Source organism: Ursus americanus, chromosome 12 (assembly GCF_024610735.1).
Source record: "Ursus americanus isolate L20-20 chromosome 12, mUrsAme1.1.p, whole genome shotgun sequence".
NCBI lineage: Eukaryota > Metazoa > Chordata > Mammalia > Carnivora > Ursidae > Ursus > Ursus americanus.
Window position 1 is genome coordinate 39,035,595 of NC_142138.1, and position 14,135 is coordinate 39,049,729.

The window sequence follows — 14,135 nt, forward strand, 5'->3', positions numbered from 1 at the left end:
TAGAAAGCTCGATCTGCTTGGCTAGTAGTAGTTCCACAAAGCAGTGGAACAATGTTACAGAGATGTGCTTTGCACACACTCTGATACAATGTTACAGTAAGTAGTAATCTTGCCAGAAGATAGTTTAAATACTTCATTTACTCACATGACAATAATGTAAAATACATTTTACACCATGTCTTGTATATTCTGTGATTGAATATATCATATGTCACACAAATGAATTTCGTAGGTAACTGAAGCTTGTTCTCTCCAGCACCAGAGCTAAGTCTTCTGTCACTCTAGTTGAAAATATTTGTAAAATAGTATTTTACTGCTCTATTAAATACAGGATAGCATATATTTATTTTTACAGTTAGGGTATGAATGTGCATTATTGTACTGTTTAACAATTAGATCGTTGTTCGTTTTTGAAATATGTTGTCTCCTCCCTCACTGTCAGACTGTCACTTTTGGAAGCTGTCCATATGACTGCTGGTAGTAGTCCCTCTTTCCATGTTACCATTTCTAATCTTTTCTAGGATGGGAAATAAAATAGTTAAGCAACAATTTAAGGAATAAATTATGACTTTCGTGTAGTTTTTTTTTTTTAAGATTTTATTTATTTATTTGACAGAAGAGAGCCAGCGAGAAAGGGAATACAATCAGGGGGAGTGGGAGAGGGAGAAGCAGGCTTCCCACTGATCAGGGAGCCCAATGAGGCTCAGTCCCAGGACCCTGAGATCATGACCTGAGCCAAGGGCAGACGCCTAACGACTGAGCCACCCAGGTGCCCCTTTAGTGTAGATTTGTTTCAGAAGCATTTTTTATTTACTCCTTATGTTCAGGCCTACCAAAATTTAACCTCCAGATGAGGACAGTGCTAAAGATTGAGGGCAGGTGATAATTGTGGCCCCTGACTTTTTCTCTGTTTTTCCCCCCAGGCATTAACTTTTTATTTTCTGACTTCGTAGGATTGCTGCCTATACAGTCTATTCCATGCATAGGTTATGGGGGTTTTGATTCTGTGAATTGGAAATCCAGTGTGAAATTGTTGATGCCTGCTCTCATCCCCCTTTGTAGTATCCATTTATCAACTTACAGTTCTCCCTTGGCCTCTGATTTTTTCCTGAACCTCTAGCTTGAAAAGAGGACGGAGTAACGTGGAACAGAATATAGGTTGAACAATAAAACCAGGGTCTCTTCCACTCTGGTTAGCATACAGATACATCAAAAAATTTCCGATTCTGCAGTCTCTCTAAGTTTGGGAAATATGTGATATGATGGGAAGACACTCATGAAACAAATATTTACATTGTGTATGTGTGTGTGTGTGTGTATAAAACTTAAGAATATATAAAAATGGATCTGCCATTTTATAATTTAAAATATGTATAAATTTAAAACTTCATTTTCCTCAAATATTTTAAGATTTAAGCTTATAGAAAAAAACAGTTAACAGAACAAAATTGTCCTGTCACAGCAAATACCTCAGAAGCATGGCCAAAATTTCTAGCTTACAATTACCCAGACCTGATATCACAGATCAGCAAATTCTTGTCCTTTCTCCAACTTACATCTTAAAAGAATTCTTGCTTCCCTAACCCAACTTATGCTGTCATACACTCTGGCAGGAGAACATCTCTTCCCTAGAACTCTATATATCTTAACTATAAAATTAAGTCAGGGAATGAGGTCTTTTGGAGGACAGAATAAAAACCTTTTAAATTCATTGTCTTTCTTTAAGTTCTTTTTGTCTTTCTAATATGGAGCATTCTCTTCCTAAGTAAATTGACTATGCCAAACCTATTTCAGTTACCTCTGCCTCTCAGATTAATTACGATCATTATGTGTGTCAGAAGTAGAGATGGTTTGGGAGATTTGACTACAACCACCCAGGCATGCACTGACACTTGTTCAAGAAGTGAGATTCATTTCCTTCCTGTCATTTACCTTTTCTAAATACAAAGTCTAAATTGTGCAAAGAATGACTTCCTAGGCTTTGTAATATGGTGCCTTTCTTCATAATTAAATAATTTATATTTTGCTCAAACATGGAAGACTGACCCCTTATACTTTCTGAGATCATTTTATAACTTTTTCCACTTCATGCTCAAACTTCCCAGTCACTTAATCTGTTACCTAGTTCAGTTGCTTGCACCTTATATAGAAATATTGCCATTTAGAAGGCTTTTTGCCATTTCTCCTAAAGGCCATTAAATCAAATTGTACTTTTTATAAAGACCCACATGGAACTAGTCGTGTTTACTTTTAAAGTTCATTTATTTTTGGTTTACTATGGTTACTTCGACTAATCAAAACTTTTTTGTATTCAACCAATCAGAACAGTAAATAATGTAAATGTAACACTGAAGTGATTGGTTTTCCTTAACACTTTACTTAGGAAGATCATTGATTCTTCTGATTTTGACTTGATTTTCTACTTCATACGAGCTTCTAAATGAAGCTTACTTCAGCCCTGTTATCAAAGCACTATGCATTCTGGTTACAGTCAAGTAAAATTTAATGTTAACTCTTGAATTATTGAGTAATTCAAACTTATTTCCATAAGTCCAATATAGTGGTCACTTCTAATCAGCTCTGCCAGGTCTGCTGCCAGTGGGGTGAGAATGACTATAGCAACTGATGATCTATTTTGCTGCTACTTCCTTTTTGACTGGTTCACTAGGTTAACTCTTGCCACCAAAAGGTGAAGGAGAGGGACATGGGGTGTTCAAGGTAAAAGTTTAGACCTAATTTTATACTTACTGCAGTCTTGGAAATATTTTAATTACTTGGATGGGGGTGGGTATTTATTCTGGAGAGGTAGTAGAAGATAGCATTATTTAACGACATTATCACCACTGAGGATTCCCAATGTGAGATAAGCTAACTATTTTGCGTGAGCTGTGAGATTTTATTTTTTTCTTCCTCACTTACTACCAGCCAACTCTGGCTAAAGGTTTAAGACGTTTTTTGCCAGTATTTACTATTTTTAGGTCCTGTTGATTTTTTAGTGAACTCTTTTGTACCAGCACAGAACCTGTATCAGAGGACTGAATCTAGTAGTAGTGGTGTGCTGTTATATACACCTTTTTCCAGCTCGGAGGTCAATGACTTCACCTTGGTAGCTTAAAGTGAGCTGTGGATGGAGTATTTGTACCATGAAAATCAACACATTAGAACTCATCCCTCCACTCCCAGCCAGTTTACCAGCACACTACTGATTAAAGGTCCCTCATAACTTGCAGAAATACCCTAGCATATCTTATATATAATAGTGATGCTTAAGACATATTTTATGCAAAGTTTGGAAAGAAAACTGAAAAAAAAAAGTCACTTAGAAAGAGTCCTTTGAAAGAAGCTAAGAACTGTGTGCCTAGAAACAGATAATATGTTTAGTAACTGAACAGAAGAGGTTAAAATCCTGTGGCTTCACTCTGAAGTTTTTTCATTTGAGATTAGAGACTATCTTTAACTTCAAAGTCAAGTAGCTATAGTAATAATTGAGAATTTTTTAACAATTTTTTTAAGGGTTTTATTTATTTGAGACAGATACGAGAGAGAGAGAGCATGAGCAGGGGAAGAGGCAGAGGGAAGGGAGAAGCAGACTCCCCGCTGAGCCAGGAGCCCCATGTGGGGCTACACGGGCATCATGACCTGAGCCAAAGGCAGACGCTTACCGTCTGAGCCACCCAGGAGAATTTTTTGAAATATTATTTTATACGTATAAGCCAATATTCTTAAAATGTTATGACAGTTATTGACTGTCCCATAGAAGTGTTTCTAGGCTTTTATGTAAATGCCATTAAGCTTTGACATTAGTAGATTCTTTTGAGTGAAGTACTGGTAAGGAATTGGGTAATGTAGAAAAGCTAAGGTGTAGAAAACAGGGACCAGTTTAAACACAAAGCACAATCAGGGAATTGCCAGCTTCTCATTTGGGGTTTACTTGGGTGATTTTTAAACTATCTAAATAAATGTACATAAAATGGACTAAGTCCTCTAATAAAATTCTAAAACTATGTTCCAATTTAAGTCTGAACAGGAATTGAGAATAACTCAAAGTGAATTTGATCGTCAAGCAGAGATTACAAGACTTCTGCTAGAGGGAATCAGCAGTACGCATGTGAGTGTTCATTCACTGGAAATTCATTTGAAACAGAAGACTTTGATGGTCCGAAGGCACTTTGAGGGGGAAAACTGAACTTCAAAACTTTTTCAGTCATTTATCAAGGAAATTTAAATTGTGGCCCTTTCCGAGATATATGAAGAAATATTTTAAATTTTTGTTTACACTTCATCACCTAGTTCTCCCACCATCATCAAGTCCGTTTGTTGGTTTTTGTTGGCTACATAGTTTGTTCTTACACTGTTAACCGAGGTCAGCCTTGATAAGCCTTGTAGTAAGTAGAATGCTTAGATACTGGTGATTCTTCCTGAGTACAGGTTGTGCTCTGTTTCCCCTTGGAATTTAACACTTTTAAGTAGATTGTAGAGTTAAGAAGTAACTGTAACTTTCCTTTACAGGCCCATCATCTCCGCTGTCTGAATGACTTTGTGGAAGCCCAGATGACTTACTATGCACAATGTTACCAGTACATGTTAGACCTCCAGAAACAACTGGGAAGGTTGTAATTTCCTTTTCACACATGAAACTCCTGATAAGAGAAGAAATTCAGATTTTTGTGTATGAACTAATAATAGAGGTGAAGATTAGAAGAATTAAAGGCTTTTATTAGCTTGCTTAAAGTCAGATTTTTTTTTTTAAGGACAGGGATGAGAACATAATTTAAGTGAATACTTTTTTAGTGCTGTATAAAGAAAACTTTAAAGTGTTTGAAGTTCACTTCTCTCTTAAAATACCTTCCAGTTAGTTGAGAAAGATTACATTTACACTTATTTGCCCTTAGAGATAAGCTAATTTATACTTCTTCATTACTTGTTCACTGTTTTAAAGAAAAGTTTTAGAATACTCTATAACACCTCAAGTCCATGATGTAATTATTAAAAATTCTATTTTAATATACCTTAAAGCAAAATGATAGCACAAAATGCACATAGCTCATTCATTCATTCATCAAATGTTTATTGAATACCTGTCATATACCAGGCACTGTTCTGTATTCTAAGATTATATAAGCAAGCAGAATAGGCAAAGTTGCTTACCCTTATGGAGCTCACATGGTAAGGTGACACTAGAAATAAAATGAGGTATAGGACAAATGTGGTCTCTGCTAGGTCTAGGTAGAAATACCTAGTTATTTAAAGTCTAGGTAGAAATGAAGGCCATTGGCAGATAAGCCAAGTAGGTGGTAAGAGGAAAAGTAGAGGTGCAGGTTTCTGTGAAGGACCTCTAACTTTGACTCAGGTGGATCTGACAAAATTTCACAGGTGACATTATTTTCGTGGGAATAATCTAGATGAAGAAAGGAACAGGGATGAATATTCCAGACAAAGGAAGAACGTGTATGAAAAAGCCAGAGAAAAGAGAGAGGGGCAAGTTCAGGGAACTGACAGTAGTTTATTCTGGTTGGAGCATACATAGTGTTTGAGTTAAGAATGGAATGGTAGATAAGGCTACAAGAGTGAAACAAGGTCATGTCACCAATGACCTGTAACGTAAGTAGTGATAAGGCGTTTGAGATTTATGTAGTGAGGAGCCATTAAAGCAAGGGAGTGATACGTAATATTTGAAGGAGAAATATCAGAAGAAGTTATTTTCAAGGAATACGTTTTTTAAAAATCACTTTGGTGTTCTTTTTTGCATATTAATCTTTTAAAACTAGACCTAGAACAAAATTAGGCACATCCACAAAACCAATTTTAGATTTTAAAGATGACTCGTAGCCTGATACCATTGGTTATTCCAATAGGATTTATAGAAGATTTATGCTTCTGTATATTTGACATTTTGTTAATGGTATTCAGTATCTGAAAATAGAATACCACTTTATCCCCACATCATTACAACTATTTTAAGCCCAGGAAGCCTTAATACTTCTTCTCACTTTGTCCTGGTACTCTGGGAGTGCAGCAGAGGAATTGCCGTTGTTACCATTCATATTTGTACTCTGCTTAAAGCCGCACAAATGCTTGGAACTCTGGCATTCAAACAAAATGCTAGTTATTGCACTTTTGGATAAGCTCAAACATTACAGAGTGAAATGGGTACTGTTGTTCTAGGAGAGAAAGTCTAGCTTATCTCTCTGCCCTCAAAGAATTAGATTACTGGTAAAGACCAATCATAGAGAGTAGGGGGGGGAATTTAGGTCTTTAATGTTGCAAGTTATGCTCTTTAAGAGAGTATATAGAACTATTCAAATGCAGAACTGGACAGATCATCCAAAGCCACACTAATTCAGAAGCTATTTCTGAAGAACAGAACCAGGTTGTAATGTTAATGGTTGTAATAGAGTGTTGGGAGGAGGAGGAGTAACTGAGTAACAGCAGTCAGTGAGGAAGGGCTCCAGTTGTCCCCAGGCACTCCTCTAGACACCTCATATGTAACGTGATAGTCCTCACACCAGTGAGGGTTGGTATTCGTATCCACATTTTACCGATGAGGAAACGGAAGCACTAATCACAAAATTAGTAAATGTATTTTATTTTTAAATAATTAGAGGGTTTTACTATATCAAGCTACAGTGGCAGAAAGTCTGTCGTTTTTAAAATCTATCAATAAAAGTTCTTAGAAGCTGAAAATGGTCTTTCAGGGTTTGGTTGTTGTTTGGTTGAGGTTTTTGTTTTTCTTTTTACCATTAATTCACCAAAATTGACACAGGGGGACCTCAGTGGTAAACAAAGGCTAATTATACTAGTAAATTTGAAAGTAAAATTCCATGGTTAGAATGACTTTAAAAACCACACATATTTGGGGAATGAGCTTATTTTTTTTTAATCTTCAGAAATGTATGTATGTAGTCACGGCTGAGAAACTGAGTTCACTGAGGAAGAGATGCTAGGAAAGGTGTTCCTAACTTCAGAGTAAAACCTGAATTAGAAATGAGGGTTTTTTTGTCATTAGAACCCTGTTATCCATCAGAGAATTATTTGCTTTAACTTTTAAAAATGCGCTATTCCAGGCATGAAGGGTACAGTTTAAACAAAACAGACCAAACCCGTGTCTTCATTGCACCTACATTCTATTTGGAGGCAGAGGGGAGTAGAAAATCAATATGTATGTGAATTACATAGTATATTAGAAGGTGATAAATGCTATGGAGAAAAATAAGCAAGGAAGTATCTTGGGTAGGAGTAGAGGTTTGCACTAGTTAGGGAAGACAGACTTGAAAGATGAAAGGAAGCAAAGCAGGCAGGCAGGCAGGCATCTGAGAGAAAATGCTCCAGGAGAGTGTACAGTAAGTAGAAAAACCCTGCAGCAGGAACATAGCTGTTGTGTTCAGGCAGCAGTAAGGAGGGCTTGGCTGGAGATGAATTGAGGAAACAGGAAGCTGGGACGGACACAAAGGGCTTTGGCCTTTACTCAGAGATGAGGAACCTTTGGAGGGTTTTGCGCTAAGGAGTGATATGATTCGATTAGCATTTGGTAGGATCATTCCTGCTCCTCTATTAAAGATAAATGTTAGGGGGCAAGGGTGGAAGCTAACAGACCTGTTTAGAACCGATTACAGTAATTTAGCCAATAATGCAGTCAGTCAGGAGATGATGGTGGCTTGGATCAGGTGATTGTGGTAGATGTGGTAGAAGCGGTCAAACCCTGGGTGTGTTTTAAAGGTAGAACCAGCAGGATTTGCTGACAGACTTCATTTATATGGGGCTTAGGGGAGTCCAGATTTACTGCAGGTGTTTGGCCTAAACAACTGAAAGAATGGAGCTGTAGTTAATGAAAGTAGAGAATGCCACAGGAGGAGCAGGTTGGGGTGGTATACTGGAAGCCCAGTTTTTTTATTTGAAGTTTGAAATGTCTATCAGACATCTAAGTAGAGATACCCAGTTGTAGGACATGCAGGTCTGGAGTTTGGGGGCTAAATTAGAGATATAAGTTAGAAAGTGGTCAGCTTATCAAGGATATTTAAATCTGAGACCAGATGAAGGGCTGTCAGTGTAGGTAGAGAAAAGAAGAAGGCTAAGGGCTGAGCCCTGAAGTACTCCCAACACAGAGAGCTTACGGAAGCAGTGGTATGGAATGAACAGTGAGGTAAGATAGGTAAACTAAGAGTGTGGCCTGGAAGTCAGGTGACGAAGACAGGAAAGTGGAGGGAAAGGATCCACTGTGATCATTAGCCAAGTGAAATGAGAAACGTTAATAGACCATTGGATTTAGAACACTGAAGTCATTGCTGATCTGGACAAGAGTAGTTGTAATGGAACAATGGAGGCAAAAGCTTGTCTATAATATAAAAGAACAAAAGGAGAGGGACTGTGATGGTGAGTTTAGATAAGTCTTTGAAAGGAGTTTTGGTGTAAAGAGGAACAGAAAAATGAAGCAGTAGCCAGAGGAGAAAGTGGGTCTAGGAGATTTCTGTTTTTTTAAGGTAGGAGAAATAAGCATATTTGTAAGCTGATGAAAATGATACAGTACATGGAGAAATATAGCATGGGAAAGGAAAGGAAGAATTACTAATGTGATATTCTTGAGAGGAGAAAGAAGGTGAGATTTTTGTGCAGAGGTGAAGAAATTAGCCATGAAGTGTAGACAGCTCATCTGTAGTAAGAGGAGAGATGATCACAAAGCATAGATGTTTCCTGATTCTTTTTTTTTTTTTTAAGATTTTATTTATTTATTCGAGAGAGATAGAGACAGCCAGCGAGAGAGGGAACACAAGCAGGGGGAGTGGGAGAGGAAGAAGCAGGCTCACAGCAGAGGAGCCCGATGTGGGGCTCGATCCCATAACGCCGGGATCACGTCCTGAGCCGAAGGCAGACGCTTAACCGCTGTGCCACCCAGGCGCCCCAAGATGTTTCCTGATTCTTTTTCCTCTCAGTTCAAAAGGAAACAACTCATCAGCTGAGTATAAAGGTTAGGGGAGAATTGCTAGAATTTTGAGGATGGATGAAATAGTCATCAAAAGAATGGAAAGTGAATGGACTAGAGAAATGTAGTATAATTGCTAGGCAGCATTTTGGACCCACTTGAGGTTCCTATTCATAAATTGAGGGTAAGGCCAGACAACTTGGGTTTTGTACATTTCTCCTCTCAAATTAAGTACATGGATACTGAGTAGGTTAATAGGGAGGTTTTTAGCAAATGAGTAGGATGAAGTGAGGAGCTTAGGAGATGAAGGCATATGCAGGTGGGTGATTATAATTAACCATGGCCATGAAGGGCGTATTGGTAGGATCAGAGATAGTAGGTCTATGGTAGGACAGTAGATTCACTCTAGGCTTGTTGAAGTGAGTGTACTAGGGGGGAAAATGGTCAGAAAATGAGATGTTGGAAATTGTGGTTATTGCAAAGGTTACAGTTTTTGGAATTGCTAAGGTCTAGATGAGGCAGTGGAAATGGGCAGCTGAACTAGAGGGATTAGGCACAGAAAGAGAAGGTATCATGGATCTGAAAGGCCAAAGTGTTAGAAGAATTTTCTATATGGATATTAAAATCTTCAAGAATAAAGATACAGTGTCAGCGAGCCAGGAGCTAAAATCTTGTAGAAGTGAAGGGAAAGGAATGAGACATCTGTAGATGATTGCAACAAGAAATGGAGGGTAGTATATAGTCAAATAACATGAAATTCAAAGATTAGGCAGGATTGGTTAGAAGAGTGTAGAAATGGTAATGAGGAACGTACAACTCCGACTCCCATCCACCTCTAGGTTCAATGATAAAAGGAGTGTGAAAGATAAACACAGGGTAAGAGGCTAAAGTGAAGGTTTAGAGAAGAGATTTTAAGGCTAAATGGAATTATGCTCCTGGCTGACCACAATTTCCAGGTCGCACAGTGGTCATAAAGAGAAGAAGGAAATTTTATGGAGGAATGAATTTCACTCACCTTAACAGATGAAGCCTTTTATATTTATTAAAATTTAAATCTGAATTTTCATAGGAAACTAAATGGATGAGAATGAATATAGGCCAGCCATTTTTGCTGTTTTCCATTTAGTATTAGAGAAAGAGTAGCTTTACAATAAACTGAAAATTTTAATTATCTTTATTTATAAGCAAATCAGTTACAGAGATTTTACTTATTTCTAATAAAAGTTTTATTTTTACCCCCTAAAAAATACAAGACAGAATGAATTTGTGAAATTTGCCCTGTTCTCCCATTGAGTCTTCATTATGATAATTATTAGTCATAACATAGTATTTGAATGCCCATGTCCTCCCCTGTCTGTATGTCCAAAAAGGAGTGGTATTGTTTTATCTTAGTGTCTTCAGCTTGTGGTCCAGATTCTGGACATGTAGATACTCCATAAATGTTTGTCATCTGAATAAATAGAAAAATGTGATAGGATCAGTTTTATCAAAGAGTTTGGCTATTCTGGTATTTCTCAAAGAATTGAGAAAACTTCACTCTTGTGATAATATCTAATATAGAAGTAGTTTTTCATTGATATTTTTATTTAACAACTCTTAAAGGCAGGAAAAGATTAATAAAACATACTAGTAAAAGTTTTTTGGAAGTGTTTTAAGGTTAAACTCATTTTATTTTTCAGGAAAAAAAACAGCATATTTTTTTTTTTTTTTTACTTTATAATTGTAAAGACAGCTTGAAAAAAACTTTCAAGGACTTATATTTGGAAAATACCAGAATTTTCTGTAGTGCAACTGGCCCAAGAAGCATCAGTTAGATAGCAACCTTTGTCATTAAAATATTACTGACGTCTGTAAATCTTTAGCCAAAGTGGAAGTTAGTAGAAAGTAAACACTGCCACCAAGTGGTGGTATTCAGAATCTCTTAGTCACTTGAAAATAGATAATTGGCCATTTTCTTTTCAACAGTTTTCCATCCAATTATTGTAACAACAATCAAACTTCTGTGGCACCCGTGCCATCTGCTTCATCAAATGTGATTGGGTCTTCTGCCTTGACTTCAACAAGTGGCCTAGTAATCGCCTCTCCTACCAACCTCATAGACCTTAAGGAGTGCAGTGGCAGCAGGAAGGCCAGGGTTCTGTATGATTATGATGCTGCAAACAGTAGTGAATTATCACTTCTGGCAGATGAGGTAAGTAATATATGGGTATAATAAAACCTGTATCATAGATTAACATACCTTCTAGTATTACAAAATGCAAATGCCTCATTACTTACTTGGAAGTAGTTTATCGTGATTACTTTCATAGATTTAAGATAGTTATATTAACATTTTGTAAAAAATTTAACTACTGTCCTAACAAAATAGAATATCACAGAAGTATTTAAAGCTTTTAACTGCTAAGTAACTAGAAGATTTCTAAAACTGCCTCTAATAAAACCCTTTATCTTTTAGCAAAATTGATAATTTTAAAAAACTTCAGTAATGAATAGTTTAAACAGATTACAAATCTGACTACTCTTCTATGTGCTTATTTTTTAACATAGTTAATAACTTGAAATATTTTATTTTGTAGGTGATCACTGTGTTCAGTGTTGTTGGAATGGATTCAGACTGGCTAATGGGGGAAAGGGGAAATCAGAAGGGCAGGGTGCCGATTACCTACTTAGAACTGCTCAATTAAATAGGTGGACTATGGAAAGATTACCCATCATGACACCAGTATTTATATACAATTAACTCTAAATAAAGCAGGTTTAAGTATCTTCCATGTTAATATTCTTAGGAGACTGAAAAGAAAATACCAGCCATCAGAAACCAGCCTTTCTGCCAATAAAATTGCATGGTAAATATTTCATTACTGAATTTATGTTAGTGCTTTCATGCCAAGAATGTTTTCTTACAAAATTCTCTTTCTACTGAGGTTTCACTAATAAGCAGCTTCTACTTTTGAGCTCCAACTTAAAGCAGAAGAACTGTTTTCTACTGAATTTTTCATTAATGGCAAGCTTTTTCTTTTATGTAAAATAAATTTATTGTGAATTGATATCAGTGACTCATTTATTAGGTATAATTAATAGCCAAAGAATAAAATTAAGATTTGTTTTAAGCTGTCGGTTTAAAAAGAGCTGTAGGATATAAGCCTCTTTTATGGAAAATATAGTATTTCTGAATGTTTCCATAAACAGAAATGCAGTTATACAATGTTTACCTTGTTTTCCAACAGAAATTGAATTATTTCAATACTATATCTCAGTGGTTTATTTTGGGGGCTTTTGGGGTTTTTAGTAAACACTACTGAATGATTTCTTCTAAATTTAAGAAAAAAATAGTCCTTGAAAAGCATTACCATACTCTGTTATATTTTCAGTTAAGTTCTGCAACATCTGGAACAAGTTCATTTCGCTAATCAATTTTTTTTAAGATTGTTCAGTTGGCACAATTTAATGCATAATCAGAATCAGATCTGTTAAAAACATACTTCAGTAAAGAGGATTTGTTGTTCATAAGAATAAATTCTTATGGAATCAAAAAATGGAGTAGTGCAACTACACCCATCATAGAGGAAAATTGTATACAAAAAGAATACATTTTTGGTTACTCTAAGCCTAGTAATTTTGCATATTTATTAATGAACTTAGGTTATCTTGATCAGGATCTCTGGTTATGAAATATGCTAATGAAATTATTAGTGCCACACTTGCAGTCAGAAAATTGCTGTTTGGACCATTGCTGTGAATCAGATTGTTTCCACATTAGGCCTTCTACATTCATTCTCATTCATTCATTCATTCATTCATTCATTCATTCATTCATTCATTCCTCATTCATTGTTGAGGGCCAGGCACTATGCTGATCCTATCTGTATCCCCAGGATGCATAGCCCATTCCCCTGCAGACCTTAAAGACCAGTGGAGAATACAGAAAAATAAGCAGTTTCCATATAACAGAATCCATGTCATGATAGAAGAAATACAGGGTACTGTGTTTGGGAAATTTGGGTGTCACCTAATTCAGATTTGGGGAGTAGGAGATGGTTTGGAGAAGAAGTGTTCCAGGCAGAGGGAAAAAGATATGCCGGTCTGGAGCCAAGAGAATGTAGCATATTCTGACAAAAGTAGTTCAGTCTGGCTTACACATGAAGTTTGTACAAAAGTGTAGTTCATTTCTTCAGAGAATTTTTGGTACTTTAAAAAATGATGAACACTTAACACAAAAGGTATGTTAAAATGTGTTTAAGAGCCCCTAATAAGAGCTTTGTAAACATGTTGATAATAATTCACAGTCCAAACTTTAACAGTAGTTGTTACCCTCTTATTTCTGTGCTAAGACACATTCCTCTGCAATTTTATAATTGTACAGACACTTTGATTCACACTGTGAATCACCATACTCTTAACCCTAAAAGCTGTTTAAGTTGGTTAGTTAGCTATAGCACTAAGTTAGTGAGCTTTTTATTTCTCCAGAAAGGAAGTTCTACAGCCAGCCTAGAGTACCATCTTTAATGTGATATGAGTCAGGTTTAGGTTTTAAAAGATGATACAAAAAATCCAGGTCAACTCAAACAGCAACTATAAACTAGGTTTATGGAAGTAGAGTAGTAAGGGGGGGAAAAGTATGGGTGCTGGAGTGAAATGGCCTTGGGTTCAAATCCAGTCTTCCTCACATCCTGTGCTTTTGAGCTTGGACTCCATTGTATAAACTATTGTTTCCTTATTAATAAAAAAAGGGATAATAATTATGCCACCTTAAAGTTGCTGTGAGGATTCTATAGCAAATGTTAACTTGTATGGTAAGTCATTTTTAGGGAAAGGTTTGACACATAGTAGAAGCATTCTGTAAATATCAGTTTCCCTTTGTTAGCCCCTGTAGCTTCCTGACCAATCCAGAGTGTAGACCTTGTTTATGACTCTACCGGAAATACCTTTTATACCCACACTCTATTTTACTCATCAGCCCTGTCTTCCACCCCCTTTAAATCAGACCTAGATCTAGGTTTAACTTTACTGCAGCCAGCGTGAGTTTTTATCAGAACCTTCTGTTTTCCATCAAATGAATGTTGATTATAACAACCCAATAATGTGCAGTAGCCTTCAGTGTTAAGGTTCAAATGCTTCTTGTGCCTTTGTCTACCACAAATCCACCATAATATGTGGACTTGTTCTTATGTTTGTTGCTTTTTAGAGGGGTTTGGTTTGGTTGGTTGCGGGGGGGGGG

General features: G+C 36.5%; 1 protein-coding gene across 2 annotated transcripts in view; it reads left to right on the forward strand.

Annotated features, from left to right (window-relative positions):
- Nucleotides 1-11,964, forward strand: part of SH3GLB1 (SH3 domain containing GRB2 like, endophilin B1) — a 34,647-nt gene extending 22,683 nt beyond the window's left edge. For both annotated transcript variants that reach the window (XM_045801861.2, XM_087866078.1), the window contains 4 exons: nt 4,019-4,108; nt 4,510-4,610; nt 10,883-11,108; nt 11,494-11,964. In XM_045801861.2, the coding sequence (XP_045657817.1) occupies nt 4,019-4,108; nt 4,510-4,610; nt 10,883-11,108; nt 11,494-11,601 (525 nt within the window). In that variant the 3' untranslated portion in view covers nt 11,602-11,964. The remainder of the gene's footprint in view (nt 1-4,018; nt 4,109-4,509; nt 4,611-10,882; nt 11,109-11,493) is intronic.
- The last annotated feature ends 2,171 nt before the right edge of the window (nt 11,965-14,135 follow it).